Below are 26278 nucleotides of genomic sequence, written 5' to 3' on the forward strand. Positions count from 1 at the left end.
TTAGCATCCAAAATACATGAAAACTTATAAACGCAATATCAAAAAAACAAATAGTTCAATTAGAAAATGGGCAGAAGATATGAATATACATTTCTCCGAAGATGACACACAGATAGCCAACAGACACATGAAAAGATGCTCAACATCACTCATCATCAGGGAAATGCAAATCAAAACTACAATGAGATATCACCTCACACCTGTAAAAATGGCTAAAATCAAAAACACAAGAAAGAAATGTTGGTAAGGATATGGAGAAAAAGGAACCCTTGTGTGTACCGGTGGCGATGCAAACTGGTGCAGCCACTGCGTAAGATAGTACGGATGTTCCTTGAAAAGTTAAAAATAGAATTGCCATATGATCCAGTAATTGCACTACTATTTACCCAAAGAATATGGGAACACTGATTCAAAAGGATACATGCACCCCTAGGTTTATTGCAGTATTATTTACAATAGCCAAATTATGGAAGCAGACCAAGTGTCCAACAATAGATGAACGGATAAAGAAGAGATGGTATATACGTATAATGGAATATTATTCCGCCATAAAAAGAAGGAAATCTTGCCATCTGCAATATGTATGCATCTAGAGAGTATAATGGTAAGTGAAATAAGCCAGAAAATGACAAATCATATGATTTCACTTATATGTGGAATTTAAGAAACAAATGAGCAAAGAAAAAATAAAGAGACGAAACAAAAAACAGACTCTTAACTATAGAGAACAAACTAATGGTTAGCAGAGGGGAGGTGGGTGGGGATTGGGTGAAACAGGTGAAGGGGATTAAGAGTACCCTTATCTTGATGAGCACCAAGTAATATATGGAATTGTTGAATCACTATATTGTACACCTGAAACTAATATAACACTGTATGTTTACTACATTGGAATTAAAATTAAAAAAATAAGTAAAAATAAACATATTAGTGAAGAAAAAAAAGAAATTCTAAAAGGTTCGTTCAATTTGCACTGACACTATATAATAAGGAACATATTTAAAATGTTAAAAGCTCTCCACTAACAAAAGAACTCAGGAATTCCCACTATGAGAAAAACAGTTGAAATAATCTTGCTTTATACAGCTTTGCTTACGTTTGTGCCAAGAATTTTCTAGTTTTCTTGTGTGCTAAGGAAACGTAAGCCGACTGAGAAAGACATATGAAGAAGAGAGGCCAGCAAAGCCTTCCAAGATGGGGAAGACAAAAGAAAGCTGATGGAGGGTGTTTACTAAGATCTGACAGTTGAGTAACTCTGGGGTTTCCCTCATTTCATCTCATCCTGAACTGAACAGCCATATTTATGGTCTAGTCTGGTGATTCAGGATGCCTGAATTACTTTTATTTTCAATTTCGGTTTTAAGACATGATTTAGATGATAGAAATTTCTAACTTCCTCAGTTTTTTTAAGCTTTTATAAGAGGAGGATAGAAGGTGGAAGGAGCAAGTGAGCAAGCAGTGAGCAGCTGAGAACTGTTCTAGGACCCGCGGTGCTGCATAGCATGTGAGTACATCCTTTACATGCAACACTGTCTTGAACTCAAGACTTGATCTCTGATTCAAAGTGACAACTGAGGAATGGGCAGGAGGAGCAGGCTGCCTTTTGTCTGGCCCACAAGGCTCTGTGGCTGGCTTTAGTTTTAGGGAAGCTCAGCTTCGCCATTGGAAACAGTCCCAGCTGCAAAATGACAGCGAAGCACACCAGGTCTCCGTGGATGCGCTGCTCCCAGAACGATGTAAGCTCAGGACAGCAGCAAGTAGGAAACAATCCCTAGTTACCAGGCTCTGTGGCAGGCATTACAGTTCCTAGAACAAGACAGTGCCCATCGAGGAGCTGAAAGGCAATGACAATCTAAAGAGATAGTTTCTTTCTAATCTTGCTATTAGTCATACTGAAGAAAGCTTCAGATTGACAGTTCTGTAAATCTCCATGTAGAAATAAATTTAGTTCCCACATCCATGATCTTTATTAGTTAAAAATAACTATGTTGTCAAGTCTGTCTCTTTCTCCCTGCCCCCCTCTGGTGTTTGTTGGTTTGTTTTTCACAGAATCTACACAGTCACCTGTACCATTTGTTAAATGTATAGAATCTGGGTTTAACAATTTCTTTAGATAATTCTCATGTAGTTCAAATTTTGAAAACCAGTCCTGCATAAGATCGAATGGTTGCACTTCATTAATTTGAACTTAAAAGCTCTGTGGCTCATTCACAGCTAAGAAACCACAGACCTGTTTTCATAAAGTTGTTCAGTTGCTCCTGTCACATCTCCCTGAGCTTCCTCTAATCTTCTCCATAAAGAGGGGACTGTATACTTTCAGTCATTACAGTGTAGCTGTTCAAGGCTTGTTTTACCTGCACGTTCTTTGTGCAAATTATTTTGATGATGTCCTATTTACCATTTTTTCATATTTTGATCATGCCTTTGGTGTCATATCCAAAAAATCATTGTCAAATCCAGTATCATGAAGGTTTTCTCCTGTGTTTTCTTCTATGAATTTTTGTAATTTTAGCTCTTATGTTTAAGTCTTTCATATGTTTTGAGTTAAATTTTATATATGGTGTTAAAGTAATGGTTCAACATCATACTTTTGCATGTGAATATCAAATTTCCCCAGCACCACTTGTGGAAAACACTGTGCTTTCCCCATTGAATGATCTTGGCAGGCTTGTCAAAAGTCATTTGACCATATACAGGAGGGTTTATTTCTGGTCTCTCTGTTCTATTCCGTTGGTCTATATGTCTATCTTTATGCCAGTACCACACTGTGACTGAACTAATTTTGTTTACATACCATTTTCCTGATTTACTTTAGTTCTTTGTGTTTTCTGTTAGCTTTTTGAGCATATTTAAGAAAATTACTTTAGTGTTTGCCTAGAATGTGCAATGCTTGTGTTTCTTCAGGGATGTTTTCTGCCACATTTGTTTATTACTTCCTTTGAATGGGCCATATTTTCCTGTTTTTCAGTATGCCTTGTGATTGTTGTTGTTTCTGTTGAAAATTGGTCATTTATGGAAACAGCCACCTTTTCCATTCTTTGCATATTGGTTTTGTGCCAGGGAAGTCTTTTGTTAATTAGTTGGGTCTTAGTATTGAGCCTTAGCATTTACCTAGGGAGAAACCTTAAAGTCTTTTTAGGTCTTTTCTGAGCATGCCTCTCCCCTGAGCTTATGTGCGGCTTTTTCAATTTTCCCATATACACACTGCTTTTAAATGTCTTAATTTCCCTCAGAATCTCTCCTTGAGGCCTTTGATGGTCTATTGTTTGTCTCCACCGTGAAAAGGAAAAAAAATTCTATTTCCCCTCTCAACACTATTCTCAATACTTCACTTCTGGTCACCACATGTATAGGCAATTTTCCACAGTAAGCAATTCTGACACAAACAGTCTGAAGTTAGTGCGTGCCCTACAGGTTAAGGGCTCAGTCCTACAAAACGGTCCCCACTTCAGATCCTAATCCCAAATCCAGGGTGTCGCCTTGCTTCTGCCTGGCTATGTTTGCCATCTCTACTCCAGGTTCAGTAATTTGCTAGAATAGCTTACAGAACTCATGAGAAAGAGTTTACTCACTAGATTACTGGTTTATAAAAAAGCAGAGAGAAAGAAAGAAAGAAAAAAGAAAGAGAGAGAGAGAGAAAAAAAAGGAAAAGAAAGAAAGAAAGAAAGAAAGAAAGAAAGAAAAGAAAGAAAGGGAAAGAAAGAAAAAGAAAGAAAGAAAGAAAAGAGAAAGAAAGAAAGAGAGGGAGGGAAGGAGGGAAAGAGAGAGAGAGAGAAAGAAAGAAAAAAGAAAAAGAGAAGAAAGAAAGAAAGAGAATACAACCCTGGAACAGCAAGATAAAAGCGATGTATAGGGCAAGGTATCAAGAAAAGGGTGTGGAGCTTCCATGCTCTCTCTGGGCACACCACTCTCTGAACACCTGCACATATTCACCAACCCAGAAGCTCTTTAAACTCCTTCAGTTAGGGTTTTTTGGGGCACCTGGGTGGCTCAGTCGTTAAGCGTCTGCCTTCGGCTCAGGTCATGATCCCAGGGTCCTGGGATCAAGCCCCGCATTGGGCTCCCTGCTCCGCGGGAAGCCTGCTTCTCCCTCTCCCTCTCCCCCTGCTTGTGTTCCTCCTCTCGCTATCTCTCTGTGAAATGAATGAGTAAAATCTTAAAAAAACAAAACAAAACTCCTTCAGTTAGGGTTTTTAATGTAGTCTTCATTCAATAGGCATAATTGAGTAAATCCCTGGCCATTGGTGATTAACTCAAACTTCAGCCCTCTCCCGCTCCCCAGAGGTTGGGAGATGAGGCTGAAAGTTCCAACTCTCTAATGACATTGTTGGTTCCCTTGGCAACCAGCCTTCATTCTGTGGTTATCCTGGGGTTCTTCCAAAATCATCTCATTAACATAAACTTTGGTGTAGCTGAAAGGTGCTTATTATGTATAACAGAAGACACTTCTTTCACCTTTTTCTCTCTGGAACTACTTTAGGACCTATTTTAGAACCAAAGACAAAAGACCAAATATTATAACAAAAGATACTTCCATTAACTTTCATCACTTGGGAAATTAAATGTGTTTGGAAGCCGTGTGTCAGGAGCAGGGACAAAGGCCACATACATACTTCTTATTGTAAATCACAATATCACACATTCATAATATTTTGCCAGAGGGGTCTGAAAGTCAGTCTCCCTGCAGCTTGCCCAAGCAATGCCCCTTGCTTCTCCCTGACTGAGATCTGAATTAGGTGAAACAAAGACCATTCTTTCAGACAGCTCAGAACAGATTAGGACATTATAAACATAGTTTGCTCTGCTCCATCCAGTCTAAAGGAGGGAAGTGGGAACTGAACTACTGCCTGAGATGGTCTGGTTTTTTTTATTTTTTATTTCTTATTTTTATTTATTTGAGAGAGAGAACACGAGCGGGGGGTGGAGGGGCAGAGGGAGAGGGAGAAGCAGACTCCCTGTTGAGCAGGGAGACCAACACAAGGCTTGATTCCAGGATCCTGTGTCATGACCTGAGCTGAAGGCAAACACTTAACAGACTGAGCCACCCAGGAGCCCCTAAGATGGTCTGTTTTATGTCTTCACTGGTAATCTCCTGCCCCAGGCATCTGCAGATCCATCTCTCTCTAGTTCATGAGCAATACCCACGAAACCAATGCCAGTGCTTCTTTCCATTTGATATCGATGTCACTACATTCCTAGCCCCTGCCCCTGCCTGAGATCCATGTGACATGAAACAGAGACCTGAAGAGTTAAACCCCACACAGGTTAGAACACTATGAACAAGGTCTGCTCTGTTCCCTCTGGGTCAAGGGAGAAAAGTGCGAAATGGGTTGCCACCTACTCCAGACCAAGACTAATACCACACCAGGGAGTGTGTGGGCCAAGGACAAGCAAAAACATCACAGAATTTCCTACCATTTTTAATATGGTTTTTTCTTGATTGGGTGTTTGCTTGGTTGCTTTAGACCTTTGACTGTTTTTACAGCACTACTATAAGATTATTCTAGCCAATATTTTCGTTATTTTTGATATCTCCTTGGGGAAACAAGAGCTTAGAGATTCCTAGCTTGCCATTTTGCTCAATTGTCTAGGTTTAATCCTGGCTTTATGTCTTACTCACCTTTTGTGAGATTCATTTATCTTATTTGCAAAGTGGGTACAATAATTTCTAACTTGTAGGTTCTCCTAAGTATCAGTGAGGCTGGGTATGTAAGGGATGTGTCACAGGGCCTGGTATATTGTAGGCCCTCAGTGATAGTAACAGTTGCTTGAATTTTATTATTACTATTGAAGCAAAACTTTGGAGAATAATAATACCCTATCTTTTATCACTAATATCATCAGAGATTTGGGGCAAAAATAGAGGAAGCCCTCTGCAGTCTGCTAATTCTAGGTTACATTTTGTTCCATAGAAATCACAGAAGCTTCACCTAGTCCTAAACTGATGCATGTTTTGGATAACTCTAAGTCAGAGAATGACTTTGTAATCTTATTTCTACTAGGAGGCTTTTCTAAGCTGGCAGGTTGCCATGGCATCTGGACCCACTATGACGGCCCCCATTTGTCTGGTGGAAAACAACAATATGCACCTGTCAGTGAACCACACAGCTATACAGATCCTTGAAAGGATTTCTCAACCAGTAGTGGTGGTGGCCATTGTAGGACTGTATCGTACAGGCAAATCCTACTTGATGAACCGTCTCGCAGGAAAGAACCGAGGTGAGTGTTGTACTCAGTCTGGGGCCAACTGATTATCTCTAGCTATATCTCTTAGACCTTTAGTTTTCTTCCCTGGGCACGTGAAAGGAGAACCAAATTCCTCTCAGTCAACCGACCTTCCACTTCTAATTCTCACTAATTACTCTTATTGTAATCGGTTATCACACCGTTTTACTACTGCTAAGGAAAATCTCTCCTACTAATGCTCAGGATCCTACCTTTTTAACCTGATCAAGTACTGGGCTCTTATCATTGCATCTCCTCTCTCTCTTGAAACACATTTGCTTTTTTATGGGATAGTCCCATCAACATATAAAGATGTTTGAACATCTATTGAGGAGGGATAGAAGCAGAAAAATGTTCACCTTTGGCCCAGAAGGCTGACCTGTAGCCTGCATAGTTCCTATAAGGTTCAAACACGTGCTGGCTCTACATTCTGAAAGGGTCTCCTGGCTGCCTGTGCATCTCACCAATAGTTGATATTGAACTGAATGAGAAGCACCAGAGAAATCTTGTGAAAGTAGTTTTGAGTAGAAATTTGAAGAAACATTTATGATCTAATACTCCCTGCACGTCCCCTTCCTCTTGAGCAGTAAGCATATAAGCTTCATACAGCAAAAGTGTATCTTTTTGCCAATGCGTCTTGTCCATGTGCTACTTGAATAAACTAAGTTGCACTGTGAAATATCTCAAGAATTCTTTCTTGACGGTTGTGCTCATGGGCCCCACAACATCTATCATCTTGAAAATCCTTCCTGGATTTCACACCCTGTTGTAATTAACAACCTTCCTCCCCTCCTTTTTTTTTTTATCCCTTTAGCAAAAAATATTATCTCAATTTCCTTTTTCTACTCTTTCTTTTCCCATGTTTCTATTTAATCTACTGCTCTCTGACTTTGTGCCTCACCATTCTTTCAAAATGCTCTAATTATGGTTACCAATGATCTCCATTTTTTTTTCTTTTTGCTTCATGAATGCCTCTTTGCCTCCATCTTGACCATTTCCTGACATCACTGCCCTGCTTGAAACAGATATCACACAAAGTAGGACATGCTTAAGGAATTTGAGAAAGAACCATCTTGTATGCCTGGGTATTTACATTCCAGAAAGTCTGACATTGTACCCTTTGGTTACTTAGATGAATCTTCTGTCATTGTTTTATTTTTTTTTAAAAGATTTTATTTATTTATTTGAGAGAGAGAATGAGAGAGAGAAAGAGAGCATGAGAGGGGGGAGGGTCAGAGGGAGAAGCAGACTCCCTGCTGAGCAGGGAGCCCGATGCGGGACTCGATCCTGGGACTCCAGGATCATGACCTGAGCTGAAGGCAGTCGCTTAACCAACTGAGCCACCCAGGTGCCCGAATCTTCTGTCATTGTATGTTGCCTTCTCCCTTCCCCTTCCAGGTTTCCCTCTGGGCTCTACAGTGCAGTCCAAAACCAAGGGCATCTGGATGTGGTGTGTGCCTCACCCCTGCAAGCCAGACCACACCCTGGTCCTTCTGGATACTGAGGGCCTGGGTGATGTGGAAAAGGTAAGGCAGGCAGTCACAGATAAATCCTGTTTATTCTGGATTTGCTCCTTACCTCATCATGATATTTTATAATTTAAATGCTGTAATCTATATGCAAAATCTAGAAATCCAACTATAGTAAATGAGGCATGCTGGTTTATTTGAAGTTCACTTCTAGGTGAGATATATTAGGTAAAATCCTTTATTTCTTTTTTGACTTTTTAAAAAAATTTTTATTGTTATGTTAATCACCATACAATACATCATTAGTTTTGGATATAGTGTTCCATGATTCATTGTTTGTGCACAACACCCAGTGCTCCATGCAGAACGTGCCCTCTTTAATACCCATCACCAGGCTAACCCATCCCCCCAACCCCCTCCCCTCCAGAACCCTCAGTTTGTTTTTCAGAATCCATCGTCTCTCATGGTTCGTCTCCCCCTCTGATTTCCCCCCCTTCATTCTTCCCCTCCTGCTATCTTTTTTTTTCCTTAACATATATTGCATTATTTGTTTCAGAGGTACAGATCTGTGATTCAACAGTCTTGCACAATTCACAGCGCTCACCATAGCACATACCCTCCCCAATGTCTATCACCCAGCCACCCCATCCCTCCCACCCCCCCAACACTCCAGCAACCCTCAGTTTGTTTCCTGAGATTAAGAATTCCTCCTATCAGTGAGGTCATATGATACATGTCTTTCTCTGATTGACTTATTTCACTCAGCATAACACCCTCCAGTTCCATCCACGTCATTGCAAATGGCAAGATCTCATTCCTTTTGATGGCTGCATAATATTCCATTGTGTATATATACCACATCTTCTTTATCCATTCATCTGTCGATAGACATCTTGGCTCTTTCCACAGTTTGGCTATTGTGGACATTGCTACAATAAACATTGGGGTGCACATACCCCTTCGGGTCCCTACATTTGTATCTTTGGGGTAAATACCCAGTAGTGCAATTGCTGGATCATATGGTAGCTCTATTTCCAAGTGTTTGAGGAACCTCCATACCATTTTCCAGAGTGGTTGCACCAACTTGCATTACCACCAACAGTGTAGGAGGGTTCCCCATTCTCCGCATCCCCACTAACATCTGTCGTTTCCTGACTTGTTAATTTTAGCCATTCTGACTGGTGTGAGGTGGTATCTCATTGAGGTTTTGATTTGGATTTCCCTGATGTCGAGCGATGTTGAGCACTTTTTCATGTGTCTGTTGGCCATTTGGATGTCTTCTGTGGAAAAATGTCTGTTCATGTCTTCTGCCCATTTCTTGATTGGATTATGTGTTCTTTGGGTGTTGAGTTTGATAAGTTCTTTATAGATTTTGGATACCAGCCCTTTATCTGATATGTCATTTGCAAATATTTTCTCTCATTCTGTCGGTTGTCTTTTGGTTTTGTGGACTGTTTCTTTTGCTGTGCAAAAGCTTTTTATCTTGATGAAATCCCAATAGTTCATTTTTGCCCTTGCTTCCTTTGCCTTTGGTGATGTTTCTAGGAAGAAGTTGCTGCGGCTGAGGTCGAAGAGGTTGCTGCCTGTGTTCTCCTTTAGGATGTTGATGGACTCCTGTCTCATGTTTAGGTCTTTCAACCATTTGGAGTCTATTTTTGTGTGTGGTGTAAGGAAATGGTCCAGTTTTATTCTTCTGCATGTGGCTGTCCAATTTTCCCAACACCATTTGTTGAAGAGGCTGTCTTTTTTACACTGGACATTCTTTCCTGCTTTGTCAAAGATTAGTTGACCATAGAGTTGAGGGTCCATTTCTGGGCTCTCTATTCTGTTCCATTGATCTATGTGTCTCTTTTTGTGTCAGTACCATATTGTCTTGATGATGACAGCTTTGTAATAGAGCTGGAGGTCCAGAATTCTGATGCCGCCAGCTTTGCTTTTCTTTTTCAACATTCTTCTGGCTATTTGGGGTCTCTTCTGGTTCCATACAAATTTTAGGATTATTTGTTCCATTTCTTTGAAAAAAGTGGATGATATTTTGATGGGATTGCATTGAATGTGTAGATTGCTCTAGGTAGCATTGACATCTTCACAGTGTTTGTTCTTCCAATCCATGAGCATGGAACATTTCTCCATTTCTTTGTGTCTTCCTCAATTTCTTTCATGAGTATTTTATAGTTTTCTGAGTACAGATCCTTTGCCTCTTTGATTAGATTTATTCCTAGGTATCTTATGGCTTTGGGTGCAATTGTAAATGTGATCGACTCCTTAATTTGTCTCTCTTCTGTCTTGTTGTTGGTGTAGAGGAATGCCACTGATTTCTGCACATTGATTTTATATCCTGCCACTTTACTGAATTCCTGTATGAGTTCTAGCAGTTTTGGGGTGGAGTCTTTTGGGTTTTCCACATAAAGTATCATATCATCTGCAAAGAGTGAAAGTTTGACTTCCTCTTTGCTGATTTGGATGCCTTTGATTTCTTTTTGTTGTCTGATTGCTGTGGCTAGGACTTCTAATACTATGTTGAATAGCAGTGGTGATAGTGGACATCCCTGCCGCGTTCCTGACCTTGGGGGAAAAGCTCTCAGCTTTTCCCCATTGAGAATGATATTGGCTGTAGGTTTTTCGTAGATGGCTTTTATGATATTGAGGTATGTACCCTCTATCCCTATACTCTGAAGAGTTTGATCAAGAAAGGATGCTGTACTTTGTCAAATGCTTTTTCTGCATCTATTGAGAGGATCATATGATTCTTGTTCTTTCTTTTGTGAATATATTGTATCACATTGATTGATTTGCGGATGTTGAACCAACCTTGCAGCCCAGGGATAAATCCCACTTGGTCGTGGTGAATAATCCTTTTAATGTACTGTTCGATCCTATTGGCTAGTATTTTGGTGAGAATTTTTGCATCCATGCTCATCAAGGATATTGGTCTGTAGTTCTCCTTTTTGATGGGGTCTTTGTCTGGTTTTGGGATCAAGGTAATGCTGGCCTCATAAAATGAATTTGGAAGTTTTCCTTCCATTTCTATTTTTTGGAACAGTTTCAGGAGAATAGGTATTAATTCTTCTTTAAATGTTTGATAGAATTCCCCTGGGAAGCCATCTGGCCCTGGGCTTGAGTTTGTTCGGAGATTTCTGATGACTGCTTCAATTTCCTTAGTGGTTATAGGTCTGTTCAGGTTTTCTATTTCTTCCTGGTTCACTTTTGGTAGTTGATACATCTCTAGGAATGTATCCATTTCTTCCAGGTTATCTAATTTGCTGCCATATAGTGGCTCATATGTTCTTATAATTGTTTGTATTTCTTTGGTGTTGGTTGTGATCTCTCCACTTTCATTCATGATTTTGTTGATTTGGGTCATTTCTCTTTTCTTTTTGATAAGTCTGGCCAGGGGTTTATCAATCTTGTTAATTCTTTCAAAGAACCAGCTCCTAGTTTCGTTGATCTGTTCTACTGTTCTTTTGGTTTCTATTTCATTGATTTCTGCTCTGATCTTTAGTATTTCTCTTCTCCTGCTGGGTTTAGGCTTTATTTGCTGTTCTTTCTCCAGCTCCTTTAAGTGTAGGGTTAGGTTGTGTATTTGAGACCTTTCTTGTTTCTTGAGAAAGGCTTGTATTGCTATATACTTTCCTCTCAGGACTGCCTTTGCTGTATCCCAAAGATTTTGAACAGTTGTGTTTTCATTTTCATTGGTTTCCATGAATTTTTTTAATTCTTCTTTAATTTCCTGGTTGACTGATTCATTCTTTAGTAGGATGCTCTTTAGCCTCCATGTATTTGAGTTCTTTCTGACTTTCCTCTTGTGATTGAGTTCTACTTTCAAAGCATTGTGGTCTGAAAATATGCAGGGAATGATCCCAATCTTTTGGTACCGGTTGAGACCTGATTTGTGACCTAGGATGTGTTCAATTCTGGAGAATGTTCCATGGGCACTAGAGAAGAATGTGTATTCCGTTGCTTTGGGATGGAATGTTCTGAATATGTCTGTGAAGTCCATTTGGTCCAGTGTGTCATTTAAGTCTTTTTTTTTTTAAAGATTTTATTTATTTATTTGAGAGACAGAGAATGAGAGATAGAGAGCACAAGAGGGAAGAGGGTCAGAGGGAGAAGCAGACTCCCTGCCGAGCAGGGAGCCCGATGTGGGACTCGATCGCGGGACTCCAGGATCATGACCTGAGCCGAAGGCAGTCGCTTAACCAACTGAGCCACCCAGGCGCCCTCATTTAAGTCTTTATTTCCTTGTTGATCTTTTGCTTAGATGATCTGTCCATTTCAGTCAGGGGGTGTTAAAGTCCCCCACTATTATTTTATTGTTGTCAATGTGTTTCTTTGCTTTTGTTATTAATTGGCTTATATAATTGGCTGCTCCCATGTTGGGGGCATAGATATTTACAATTGTTAGATCTTCTTGTTGGATAGACCCTTTAAATAGGATAGAGTGTCCTTCCTCATCTCTTATTACTCTCTTTGGTTTAAAATCTAATTTGTCTGATATAAGGATTGCCACCCCAGCTTTCTTTTGGTGTCCATTAGCATGGTAAATGGTTTTCCACCCCCTCACCTTCAATGTGGGGGTGTCTTTGGGTCTAAAATGAGTCTCTTGCAGGCAGCATATTGATGGGTCTTGTTTTTTAATCCACTCTGATAGCCTGTGTCTTTTGATTGGGGCATTTAGCCCATTTACATTCAGGGTAACTATTGAAATATATGAATTTAGTGCCACTGTATTGCCTGTAAGGTGACTGTTACTGTATATTGTCTGTGTTCCTTTCTGGTCTATGCTGCCTTTAGGCTCTCTCTTTGCTTAGAGGACCCCTTTCAATATTTCTTGTAGGGCTGGTTTCGTGTTTGCAAATTACTTTAGTTTTTGTTTGTCCTGGAAGATTTTTATCTCTCCTTCCATTTTCAATGACAGCCTAGCTGGATATAGTATTCTTGGCTGCATATTTTTCTCATTTAGTGCCCTGAAGATATCATGCCAGTCCTTTCTCACCTGCCAGGTCTCTGTGGATAGGTCTGTTGCCAAACTAATGTTTCTACCATTGTACGTTATATATCTCTTCTCCCGAGCTGCTTTCAAGATTTTCTCTTTGTCTCTGAGACTCGTAAGTTTTACTATTAGATGTCGGGGTGTTGACCTATTTTTATTGATTTTGAGAGGGGCTCTCTGTGCCTCCTGGATTTTGATGCCTGTTTCCTTCCCCACATTAGGGAAGTTCTCTGCTATAATTTGCTCCAATATACCTTCTGCCCCTCTCTCTCTTTCTTCTTCTTCTGGGATCCCAATTATTCTAATGTTGTTTCATCTTATCGTATCCCTTATCTCTCGAATTCTGCCCTCATGATCCAGTAGTTATCTCTCTTTTTCTCAGCTTCCTTATTTTCCATCATTTGGTCTTCTATATCACTGATTCTCTCTTCTGCCTCAGTTATCCTAGCAGTTAGTGCCCCCATTTTTGATTGCACCTCATTAATAGCCTTTTTGATTTCAACTTGGTTAGATTTTAGTTCTTTTATTTCTCCAGAAAGGGTTTCTCTAATAACTTCCATGCTTTTTTCAAGCCCAGCTAGTATCTTTAAAATTATGATTCTGAACTCTAGGTCTGACATCGTACTAATGTCCGTATTTAGTAGGTCCCTGGCAGACAGTACTACCTCTTGTTTTTTTTTTTTTTTGCTGAGGTGATTTTTTTCGTCTTGTCATTTTGTCCAGAGGAGAATAGATGAATGAGAGAACAAAATGCTAACAGGTTAACAATGTCCCCAGCAAATATACTCTAAACAAATCAGAAAAGACCTGAAACCAGGGGAAAAGGGAGGGAAAGAAAGAAAAAAGAAAAAGAAAAAAAAAGCAAAAGATAAAAAACAAACAAAAACAGAACAAAAGAAAACAAAAAAACAGAATATGATCAAATATGATCAGGCTAGTACATAGATCAGTGCCACACACTAGATTTTGGGTGTATTTTGGTCTGTTAGAAGAAGGTGCCTCCTAAAATTTTAAAGAAAGAAAAACTTATATATGTACAAAATAAGGGTTGATACAATGAAGGGATGGAAAATGATTGTAAAGGTGAAAATTATAAAAGATTGTATAAAAGGAATTGATAAGAAGTTGTTTGCAAAACGAAAGATTTAAAAAAAAATAAAAGGTAGAGAATGTGATCAGGCAGGAGACTAGAACAAAGCCATACACTAGTGACTTAGGGTATGTTTTGATCTGTTAGAAGAAACTGTATCTCAAAATTTTAAAGAGAGAACAACTTATATATATATATATATATATATATATATATATATATATATATATATATATCCAAAAATAAGGGTATCTACTATGAAGGGATAGAATATGACTCTAAAAATGAAAAATAAAGAATTTTTTTTTCAAAAAGGGATTGATAAGATGTTGGTTGAAAAAGGGAAAAAGAAAAATTCAAAAAAAAAGTTAAAAAAATTAACTTTGAAAAACTAATGAATCATGGTAAAAAAGCCATGAATTCTATGTGCAGTATTCCCCTAGCGCTGGAGTTCTCCCGTTCTCCTTGATCGGTAAACTTGGTCTTGGCTGGCTGTTTGTGCTGATCTTCTGGGGGAAGGGCCTGTTGCCGTGGTTTTCAAAAGTCTTTGCTGGAGGTGGAATTGCCCCGCCCTTGCCGGTCCAGGCTAAGCAATCTGCTCGGGTTTGCTCTCGGGAGCTTTTGTTCCCTGCAAGCTTTCCGTACAGCCTTGGAGGACGAGAGTGAAAATGGTGGCCTCCCAATCTCCGCCTGGAGGAGCCGAGAACTTGGGGCCCCACTCCTCAGTACGCCCCCAGAGAAAAGCAGCCAGTCACTCCCGTGTTCCTGGTCTCCGGCCGCACTCCGTGCTCACCCGGCCTGTGACCGAGCATTTCTATCTCTGGCACCCTACTCAGTGTGGAGTCTCCAAACCCAGCTGATCCCTGTGTGCACTCTCACGCCGTTCCTCCTGGGGGAGAAAGGGGAGTCTCTCCGGCTTTGCCCCTTGTTGGGTCCCTGCTGGAGGAGCAGTAGGGCCCGACTTCCAGAAAGTGGTCGCTTTTCTGTTCAGAGAGTTGTTGCTATTCTTCTCTTCGATCTCCTGTTGAGTTCCTAGGTGTTCAGAATGGTTTGATTCCTATTCAGCTGAATTCCTCAAATCTTTTATTTCTTGATACTGGGTGAATTATTCAATTTTTTTAAAAAGATTCATTTATTTGAGAGAGAAAGACCGCGAGTGGGGGGAAGGGGAGAGAGAAAATCTCAAGTAGACTCCCTGCTGAGCACAGAACCTGATGTAGGGCTTGATCTAATGACCCAGAGATCATGACCTGGGCCGAAACCAAGAGTCAGATGCTCAACGGACTGAGCCACCAAGGGGCCCCGAATTATTTGATTAAATTTAAGAAATAATTATTGAATAGCTGAGCTGCAGCCTCTTGGCTTAGTACTGTAGATATTAGTCACCACAGTAAAGGTCCTGCCCCAAAGCATCTTCAGTCCAGTTGAGAAGACCACACATATGCAGTCAGATTTAAGAAATTTTGATTGGGAAAGAAGCAAGTTGGGAGAGAAGGTGCACTGCAATGCAATCGCTGACTACTGTCAGTTCCATGGGAGTTCTGTGGCTGGGATGCCTCTTTTGAGTTATCCTGAGTTGGGACAAGGGTGCTGATAAATCACTGAAAGGCTACTCTGGAAGCCTTTCTAGTTAAAAGAAGTGGCACCTGAGAACTGTCTTCCATCAGCACTCCCACTAGCTGGGGGAACCAGTCCTTCAATTTTACAAGGTGATTTGGGCAGCACACCATAGTTTGTACCACATACAGTTAAGAATAAGGGTGCCTTGGTAGGAAAGAGGAGAAACATCAACTCCATCCCAGGAGAGGAAATAATGTGATTTATCTTCCATGTGAAGTATTTGCGGTGTCGAGTTAAGAGTTGGTTTACATTTGTTATAGTAAATTCATCATCTACCCAAAGAGCATTCTGGAAGGTTTTGAGATCCCTCTGAATGTGCTGATTCTATAAAAGCATGTGTTTGGGGGCACCAGGGTTGGCACAGTCGGTTGAGCATCTGACTCTTGGTTTTTGCTCAGGTTGTGACCTCGGGGTTGTGAGATTGAGCCCCACCCAGCTCCGCACTCAGCACAGAGTCTGCTTCAAACTCTTTCCCTCTACCTCTGCTCCCCACCCTGGCTCACTCTCTCTCAAATAGATAAATAAGTCATTGGGGGGAAAAAAGCATGTGTTTGCCCTATAACAAACATTTTCATATGGATTTTTTTGGTATTTTAATTTTCTACTAATGGGTGAAATGAATGTTTTTTCCTTTTGTGCCTTACATTGAGACTTACTTGGCAATGGTATCTAAATTTCTGCAGCTCCCCATTTCTGCTAAAAGAGGAGTTAGAAATTCTATATTTTTCTATTAATTTTTTATTTGTGGAAATCAGTATGGAGGTTTCTCAAAAAGTTAAAATAGAAATACCGTATGCTCCAATAATTCCATTACTGAGAATTTACCCAAAGAAGGTGAAAACACTAATTCAAAAAGCTATATGCACCCCTATGTTTACTGCAGCATTATTTACAATAGTCAAGATATAGAAGCAACCTAAGAGTCCATTAATAGACAAATCAATAAGGAAGATGTGGTATAAATACATAACAGATTATTACAAACACATAAAAAAGGATGAGCTTGTGCCACTTGCAACAACATGGATGGCCCTAGAGAGTATTATGCTAAGTGAAATAAGTCAGACTGAGAAAAATACCACATGATTTCACTCATATGTGGAAACTAAAACACACACACACACAAATGAATTAACAAACAAAAAAACAGAATCAGACCTGCTGAGAACTAAGTCTGTGTTTCTTGATGGCTGTATTTGACCAATTCTTGAACACTCAGCTCAAGACTTCCAGTAAGCCTTCATAAAATATATTCTTTCTCCAACTTTCATAGTTCTGCTCTTCCTTGATAAAATTCTAAATTTTCATTTCATATTATAGCTATAGGTTCCATTGCTTATGTACATTACTAAGATATAAGATTACTAACATCTTTATAGATATTGTCACCTTTGTTACATTCATTGTTATGGATGTTTGTCACCACTCTGAAATAGTCACTTTGAAAGTAACAATTGCCATTTTCAAGTTTGGTTTTTAAATATAAGAGCAGTGGGAAACATTCAGTAGCTTCCTATAAACATTTGTTGAATTTAATTGAATATAATCTGAATCCCCAGCAATGGCAATTATGGTATATTTTATATAGCTATATGTAGAATGAATAAATGCTAACACTCATCATTGAATACCTAACTGCACACCAGGTACTGTACTATTTTTTCTATATATGTTACTTTATTTCATCCAATAGAAGAAAAAGCAAGCTCTGTGAAGATTAGAATCTCTTTATGTATGAAGAAGTCACAATCACGAAAAAAGTCTTTGTAATTATCAAAGTTGACATCTTTATCTATGTCTGTCTTCAAACATTTCTTTGCATGGCAAGTATGTTAGCTGAAATAATAAATGAAAGACTGATAGAATAAGTGTCTGAATGAACTTCTAAAGACTAAACTCCCAAAACTTTTGCTACAATGTGTTTTCTAGGGTGACCCTAAGAATGACTCATGGATCTTTGCCCTGGCTGTGCTTCTGAGCAGCACCTTTGTCTACAACAGCTTGGGCACCATCAACCACCAGGCCCTGGAGCAGCTGCAGTATCCTTCCAGGGACCAAGCCACCATGTTTCATTAAGTTGATGGGAATAGAGATCAAGTTAGTTTTTCCTTCCCTGTCACTTAGCTGCCTTTGGTGGAGCAGAGGGGACCCAGGGCAAAACAGAGTGTTTATAATAATTTTTTGTTAGAGAAAAGTGGGAATGATGGGCAGGAACTTCCTTTTCCTTAATTGCACCCTAGTTATGTGACAGAGCTCACAAAACTAATCAGGGCAAAGTCCTCCCCAGAAGAGGATGGAACAGAAGATTCCACAGAGTTTGTGAGTTTCTTTCCAGACTTTACCTGGGCTGTAAGGGATTTCACCCTGGAGCTGAAGCTAAATGGTCATCCTATCACAGAAGATGAGTACCTGGAGAATGCCTTGAAGCTGATTGCAGGTATCAGAGCATGGCTTGGGCAGTGGATGGTCCAACAGAGGGTGGGAGCTACTAAACACAGTCCACTATCTGTGGCATTGCATTTGTATTCAAGACCAGATTGAAATCTGTAGAAGTGGTGACTTGAGGTTCGGTTGAAAAGCTCTAGGAACTGGAGTTTAAGTTCACCCAAGAAAAGTAGAGCCTAGGCTAGAATGAAATTATTCAAAACCAATTTGTTCTTTAAATAATGGCTAATTTAGCTACCAGACTTCAGTGGGTGCTTAAACTTTCCAAAGACCAGAGACATGTTCCTTAGTTTGGCTTCTGTTTTTCTGTGTTGAAAAAAACAACTGACCGAAATGTATTAGGCATGAAATTACAAGGAAAATCAATATATTACTATATATACATTTCAATAAAATATATTTTACAGTTAGATATTAATCTCAAAGGATATAATTTTCTAATGCCTATATAGATATATCACATAAAAAATGTGTATTCTAAATAAACCAGAAGTATGCCTTTTCAAGCTACACCTTTTCAATATTTCTGAAAATTATCAGAACATTCATTTTACTGTCTATATCATAGTTTTCTCTTAATTGTCACATATTTATCCATGTTATAATTTTGAAATAATAAATTATTTTAATGGGTTACATTTATAATGGTATATATCTCATCTCTCATCTTGAGAGAAAGATCAATTTTGATTAATTCATTCTTGCTTTCAGTTTCTACTTACACTTTCCCAAAACATTTAATGAGAAACTGGCTAGGCAGAAGAGCAAAGTTGTTAAATCAAGTCTAGTCCTTTACCTCAAGGAGTCTGTAGAGTAGCGGTGACATTCTAGAATTACGCTTTAGTTACATTTACTCCTCCGAGGTTTTTGTGAAGTAAAATCACTAACATTATGCAAATTATTTCTAGCATCAAAGCAGTTTTCCTTAAATAACCAGAGTATCCTAGTATGCCTAATACTGTTGTTCCTAATACTGCTCCATTATTCCTTGATAATGATATATATTATAAATATATATTTAAAATGGTCCATCAATTTAAAAATGAGACAATGCACTTTCAGTTTGCTGAGACATTTTAGGTCAGCCATTTTAGATTTAGAACACAAGGATTTATGTGGCTTTTCTTGGTCCCAAGCTCAGTTTCTACATTAGACCAAAAAGTTCCATTTGACCCTCCATTCTTTTAGCCATTCATTCAGTAAACATCTAATGGACAACTGTACCACCATTTTCAGGTCTGGAGTTACTAGCCATAGTGTTCTTTACCTGGATCACCTGTCTTCCCAAATTTCTCTCCAGAATGCTACCATTGGTATGAGTTTGCTGTTCAAGGAAGTATTGAATGTCTGTGTTAAAGGTGATATAAGCATAGAAGACAGAAAAGAATCAAAATCCCTGTCATAAAAACTGTTAGCTCCTTTGCCTCAAGACTGTTCCCACAGTAATCTGTTGTTCCTATCCCTCAGGCAACAATCCCAGAATCCAAGCATCCAATCTACCCAGAGAGTGCATCAGGCATTTCTTTCCAAAACGGAAGTGTTTTGTCTTTGACCGGCCAATAAACGACACAAAACTTTTAGCCAATATTGAGAATATACCTGAATATCAACTGGATCCTCAATTCCAGACACAAGCAAACAATTTTTGTTCTTACATCTTCACCCAGGGAAGGACCAAGACTCTCAGAGAGGGAGTCACAGTGACTGGGAATCGTGAGTCTCCTTTTCCCATTTCTATGGGGCCTAATATCAGCATTTTTGTTTGATTCTATATGGAATTCTAGGTATACACATATTCATACTCCATGAAGAGATGTGTATATTTTATAATTATCTCACTTTGGAAGGTTTATAAATCCCTCTCCAGGACTGCACACTTTGTCACTGGTATCTGTGTCATCCACTTAACTGAAAAAAAAAATCCTCCACTGATTAAAAAAAAAATCACTAACTGGGGATAAAAACAGAACACACTGCTTTTTTTTTTTTTTCTCAAGGGAACTCCCATCTGGTAAGTGTTATTTGCAATAAATACAAAAATATTTTGGGACTTTAGAAGAGTACAAAAATAAATAGTATCCCATGAATCAGTGATTATCCATTGGAAGCTTTAAAATTCAGAATAAATATAATCTGATTTATCTTGCCTCATCTGTCTACCTATATAATCTATTTTGCTTTTAATTTTTTAAAGGGGAAATTATGTTTTCCAGATACCCTTTAGTATGTTAGATAAGGGTAAATTTTTAATTTTTTAGCCATGTGGCCTGGAGAACCATAAAAATTAAGAGCCAATAGGAAAACAAAGGTGAAGATAGAGGAGGCAGGGCTGTGTGTGGCATGGGGTGGGGGGATGGGGGTGGTGGGTATGAGTGCGCATGACTTCAGAAATGTAGTCTCAGAGTCTGGTATACTATGGGGTGATAATTTGATATTTATCCCTTTAATATCCTGGCTCATTCAGGGCTGAAGACTCTGGTGGTGACCTATGTGGATACCATCAATACTGGTTCAGTGCCTTGTTTGGAGAATGCAGTGACAACTCTAGCTGAGCTTGAGAACTCAGTGGCAGTGCAGAAGGCCTCTGACCACTACAGTGAGCAGATGGCCCAGCGAGTGAAGCTCCCCACAGACACGCTCCAGGAGCTGCTGGATGTGCATGCAGACTGTGAGAGGGAAGCCATTGCAGTGTTCATGGAGCACTCCTTCAAGGATGACAAGCGGGAGTTCCAGAAAAAGCTGGTGGTAATGTGTCTTAGTATTTACTCTTTGGGACCCTTCCCTTTAAAGAATGAAACCTAGAAGTACTTTTATTAACCCCATGGCTCATCTCTTACTCAAGGACAAAGCAATCTGGATTCTCATGGGAGAGTTTTTAAAGGACTACCTTCCTTCCTTCCTTTCTTTCTTTTTTCTTTTCTTTTCTTTTCTTTCTTTCTTTCTCTTCTTTCTTTCTTTCTTTCTTTCTTTCTTTCTTTCTTTCTTTCTTTCTTTCTTTCTTTTTCTTTCTTTTTTTCTTTTCTCTTCTTTTCTTTTCTTTTTTTTTTTCCTTCAAACCTGAGGCACTTTGTCTAGAAATCTCTCTTAAGTAAAATCAATATAGATATCCTCCTGATCTGAATATTTCTATGGATTCTAAGCCTGCCAACACCCAAAAGTCTTTCCTGAGCATGGATGTTTTCTGGCAACACACTCCCATTGTCAGGAAACAAGTATTCTCTCATCACACCCTCATTCCAGGCCATTTTCAGTTTACATTGCTCCTTGTTGTATCACCATAACACTGAAGATAAAATCACTGAATGCTCCAGTTGCAAGGAGCCATGGAGATTAGGTAATACAACTCCAACCTTTCAGAAGAACCAGGGAGGTTAAGAAACTTGCCTATAGTCTTGCAGAGAGTATTCAAGGTTGTGAGTAAATCGAGTCTTGTGAATCCTCTTTTATTCCATGTCCTTCTCCAACAGAATGCTTTTCTCATGAGGACCACGGTTAGACCAATTCTTTTACCAGATTCCTTGGAATGGTATTTTTTTCTGTTCCTTTCTTCAGGTGACATCCCCCTACTTTCCCCTTGTAGGAACTCATAAAGGATAAGAAGGAGCATTTCTTGCAGCAGAATGAAGAGGCATCCATTGAATACTGCCAGTCTAGGCTTGATCAGCTTTCACAGGTCCTAATGGAAAGTATTTCAGCAGGAACTTTCTCTGTTCCTGGAGGATACAAGCTCTACAGGGAAGCAAAGGAAAGTATTGAATGGAACTATTCACAAGTGCCCCGGAAAGGAGTGAAGGTGAGGAATAGGGGAGCATGGGGGGCCTACAGAATAAAGTCAAAGGGGTCTCCAGATAATCTGAGAGCAGAGTACCAATTGTGGGTGATAAACAGCATGGGGATATCATGACAGCTTTAGCTTTGAAGGACCACTATTTGCTATTTACTCCTGAGATGAGTGGAAATGTCTATTCCCAAAAAAAGAGTATTGATTTCTGAAATCCATAGGAGATAGAACAGAAATTACTCATTTCCCAACCAACAACACAGCACTGAATATGGCAAGTGCTGACAATTTACAAGTTAAAGTAAGAATCCTTGTACTTATGTATGATCAAAAGTAAGAGAGGAAGTCAAATATAGACAATTGCATACAAAGTTATAACACATATGAATCTGTGGAAATGGGCTCCATATGATGCAATATTCTGGAGCTATAGAAAGGATGAGATCATGCCATCTGAGACAACATAGTAGACCTAAAGGATATTATGCTAAGTGAAATAAGTCAGACCGAGACAAATACCATATGATTTCACTCATAAGTGGAATCTTAAAAAACACCCACAAGTGAATAAACAAAAAACAGAATCAAACTTATAAATACAGAGAACAAACTGATGATTGCGAGAGAGGAGGGGGATGGGCAAAATGGGTGAAGGGGAGTGCGAGATCCAGACTTCCAGTTATGGAATGAATAAGTCATGAGAATGAAAGGCACAGCATAAGGAATAGAGTCAACAATATTGTGATAGTGATATAATGAGACAGATGGTAACTACACTTGTGGTGAACATAGCAAAATATAAATTTGTAGAATCACTATCTTGTACACACAACCTAATATAACATTGTGCATCAACTATACTCAAAAAAGTATAATAATAAAGAAATAAATAAAAGAAAATGGGCTACATAGGTTGTAGTAATAAACATAATAATTAATAATGCAACTAATATATACTGGACTCTTATTTCTTATAGGCATAATGTAAAGCTGTTTCCCTAGGCCCCTAAGTTTAATCTTTCAAACAACATTAAGAAATGTCTATATTTATTGTCAACATTTTACGTATCTGAACTGAGAGGCACCAACAGGTTAAAATAGCTTGCCTAAAGTTAAAGTCAGTAAAATAACAGAGGAGAGCAACAGTACAAATTAGAGGCAACATTAGAAAGCAAATACATAAAACACCAGAGATTGTGGATTTATAGAACTGAACATAGTTCTGACTGGCTGGAACCTAGAGTGAGGAGAAGGAAGTAGCACTAGGGGAGAGCCTGCAGGACACAGGAAGCAGGAGATACGGAGTCTGTGGCCACACTAAGGCACTTGCACACCTTGTAGGGAGCCACTGTAGAATTTTAAGCATGAAGCACAAATTACATGGACATACTTGTTTTTGCAGCACTAATCTCCATAGTGGAACTCTAAGTTCTTTGCTCCTTCTTGGTTCCTCAGGCAAATGAGGTCCTCCAGAGCTTTCTGCAGTCGCAGGCTTCAATAGAGAAATCCATCTGGCAGGCAGATAAAGCCCTCACTGACAGGGAGAAGGCCATAGCAGGTATGGGGCAGGGCTTGGCTCACAATGGGTTGGGTAACTCCCTCTGTCAGGTATAAGGGTAAAACCTTCCTGAGACAAGGAACGTCCTCTCCTTCTGAGGCACAACTCTGCTAAATCTAAAAACAAGGGGAGTTGTGGTTGTATGTCAGCCAGACGGGGCCATTCCCGTATTTTGAAATTCATGAGGAATTCAGAGATTTTCCACCTTCCCTTCCAGTTTGCTTTTGTCTCTGAGCTCTGGAGGGTAGAGATCAATCCTCACTTAATTTTCTTCCCTCTCCAAACTTTCCTGTGGCAGCGGAGCGAGTCAGCAAGGAGTCAGCTGAGAGGGAACAGGAGCTGCTAAGACAGAAACTACTGGAGCAGCAACAGCAGATGGAGGCTCAAGAAAGGACTCTCCAGGAAAACATAGTCCAACTGAAAGAGAAGATGGAGAAGGAGAGAGAAAACATACTAAAAGAACAGAATATGATGTTGGAGCATAAGCTGAAGGTAAGTCTGGCCATGGCCTTGGTAATGCTCAGTGGTCCTTCTTCTGGTACCTCCGGAAAAGATGGGTGAAGGTTACAGGGATGGAGCTCAGGACGTACCATTGCCATTAACTGCTTCTAACTTATTAAAACCCTGAATCCTTTGACTTCTTCTTCTCCCTCTCCTTCCTCTTCTCCTCCTCCTCCTCTTTCTTTTCTAAAGAAGCCTTTGAATTCCACTCTATATGTAGACTTTACAGAGTTCAGGATGAGTATGACACCTCCAAACCCTTGGAGAATATAAATAGCATTTGAGTTGCTATTTTGGGGATTTAAAAATGATCTCATGAGGCTTGATTAAATAGATATTCCAACCATATGCAATTTTTAATTAATTTATTTTTAATTAACATATAATGTATTATTTGCTTCAGGGGTACAGGTGATTCAACAGTCTTGCACAATTCACAGCACTCACCATAGCACATACCCTCCCCAATGTCCATCACCCAGCCACCCCGTCCCTCCCACCCCCACCACTCCAGCAACACTGTTTATTTCCTGAGATTAAGAGTCTCTTATGATTTGTCTCCTGCTTTGGTTTCATCTTGTTTCATTTTTTTCCTCTCTTCCCCTATGAAACTCTGCCTTGTTTCTTAAATTCTGCATATCCATATGTACTTAATACAAGCAGCAACTGGTTTGCTTTACCAAGATCACTGACAATTATCAGAAACTCTACTGCTACTTAAAGACCCTGAGGTAGGTCTATGCTGACATAAAACTATCAGAAATGTACAGACTCAAAAACACAGGGAAGTGATAGCTTCTAAATTTGCTATTTTATCTCCAGGTGTGGGTAGTTTACCCGACTTAGCAAATGGCATAGGGAGGAATTCTCTCTGGAGATTATCCATCAGGACATGTTTATGATAGATTTCTAGAAGAGCGAATAAGTTCCCATCATTTCTACTATTTGGGTGACCATACCAACCCAAGTGGGACTAAGTGTGATCAGACCAAGTCTACCTTCCAACTGGCATTTTAATTTTTTTTACTGAAACATGTTACATTTGTCCTCATGTCAGGCTTAGCATCCTAGTAAAACTTTAATGGTGTGTGACTACTAGGAAGGCTTTAAATTATGCTTCATCTCAACGTTTAGGTCCAAGCCAGGAGATATTCCTCACTGCAAAATTCTCCTTTCTAGATTGAGTAAGAAGGAACAATTTTAGAAGTAAAACAAAGATAGTTTGACCACGTTTTTATATATGAAGTGCAATTCTTGAAAAAAATGATCATTTTACTTCTCACTTTTTGTTTAGGTCCAACATGATCTGCTCAAAGAAGGATTTAGCAAGAAATCTGAAGAGATGAATGAAGAGATAAAGCGGTTGAAATATAGGATTGATGCTACTAAAAATAATAATACTCCCTGGTTTGCACAAGTCTTGGAGAGATTTAGCAGTGAAATTGTTTCAATATTTACTTCTCCTGTTAGAGTAGTTGATAATATTATACGCGGTGTGAGCTCACTATTTAAGAATTAGCAGCTCTCCTTTTAAAGAAATTAAAGAATGTGGCTATATACTCTGGCCTATTTTTGGTATATATGCTTTTCACTTTTATCCAGAAAAGTTTTAAATATAAAAAGTGCCTACAAGAGGACAGCAATGCCTGGCCTACATTAGATAGAATAAATGCATGTACACTTTGATAGAGCATGTTAACTTTTAGGAAATATACATGTGCAAAATGATAAATATATATAAAATCCACTGAGGTTTTACTTTAAGTGACAAAAGATTGCTTAATTAGATTACTGAACTATCTGTATCTATATATTGGTAATATAAATTGAACATGTGCCAGTATGAACACTGGAATACTATGTAGCCGGTAAATAAATTGACAGTGGAGCTGTATTTGTAAAAACATAGGAAATCTTGAAAATATAAAGAAATAAGGAATAAAACAGTGTGTATAATGTATTCACTATAAAAAATTATTATGTGCAATTATACCTATCTATGTACACATAAAATATCTCTGGAAAGTCTGTTAGAAACTAGTATCACTGGTTCCTTCTGAGAAGGACTGAATGGCATCAGGGGTGGAAGGGACACATGCTCTTCATTATATACTCTTATCTTTTGACTTTTATAAAGAAATCTTGAATAGCCATTTTATAAATAAATAACAGAAAATATAGAGTATAATACTAATAATGATAATCATAAAAAGAATGTGAAATTGGCTATAATAAAATTCCTCACTATTTCTAGAAATGACATCAGCCTGCTCAATGAGGTGGCCTAAAACTAAGATCAGAGTACCAGGATGCATAAAATTCACATCTTAATCTTGTTTTCATTTTGGCCTTGGTTTTTAATCCCTTATAATTACTTCAAAACTAAGTTACAAACTTTCATGTTGCCCTTTTAAATAAGCTCAGCTAGAGTAGCCTCTACTTCCTATATTTGAATTACACTTTTTAAGGTGTTAGAAGCAAATATAATTTATAATATTTATAGTATATAAATATATATTAATAAATTATATTAATATACTGTATCAATCACAGAATCAGTATAATTATAATTATGCAATTATAATATATTATATTA

The 26278-nt window shown here is 38.8% G+C and overlaps 2 protein-coding genes across 2 annotated transcripts in view; one reads left to right on the forward strand and one right to left on the reverse strand.

Moving 5' to 3' along the window:
- The window catches only part of LOC148164506 (uncharacterized), a 276999-nt gene that overhangs the window by 73051 nt on the left and 177670 nt on the right, over positions 1-26278 (reverse strand). The gene's annotated exons all lie outside the window — the stretch shown is intronic.
- On the forward strand, positions 1316-25642 carry LOC148164508 (guanylate-binding protein 6-like). Its single transcript, XM_088022366.1, has 11 exons — positions 1316-1504; positions 6003-6219; positions 7624-7751; positions 17327-17436; positions 17638-17834; positions 19310-19555; positions 20307-20587; positions 21423-21635; positions 23079-23181; positions 23480-23673; positions 24977-25642. Exons 2-11 carry the CDS (start codon positions 6030-6032, stop codon positions 25199-25201), a joined length of 1887 nt encoding a protein of 628 aa, XP_087878492.1. The 5' UTR covers positions 1316-1504; positions 6003-6029; the 3' UTR covers positions 25202-25642.

This window comes from Eumetopias jubatus, unplaced genomic scaffold (assembly GCF_037043125.1).
Source record: "Eumetopias jubatus isolate StellerSeaLion01/CBP00866 unplaced genomic scaffold, mEumJub1_p1.0 scaffold_4, whole genome shotgun sequence".
NCBI lineage: Eukaryota > Metazoa > Chordata > Mammalia > Carnivora > Otariidae > Eumetopias > Eumetopias jubatus.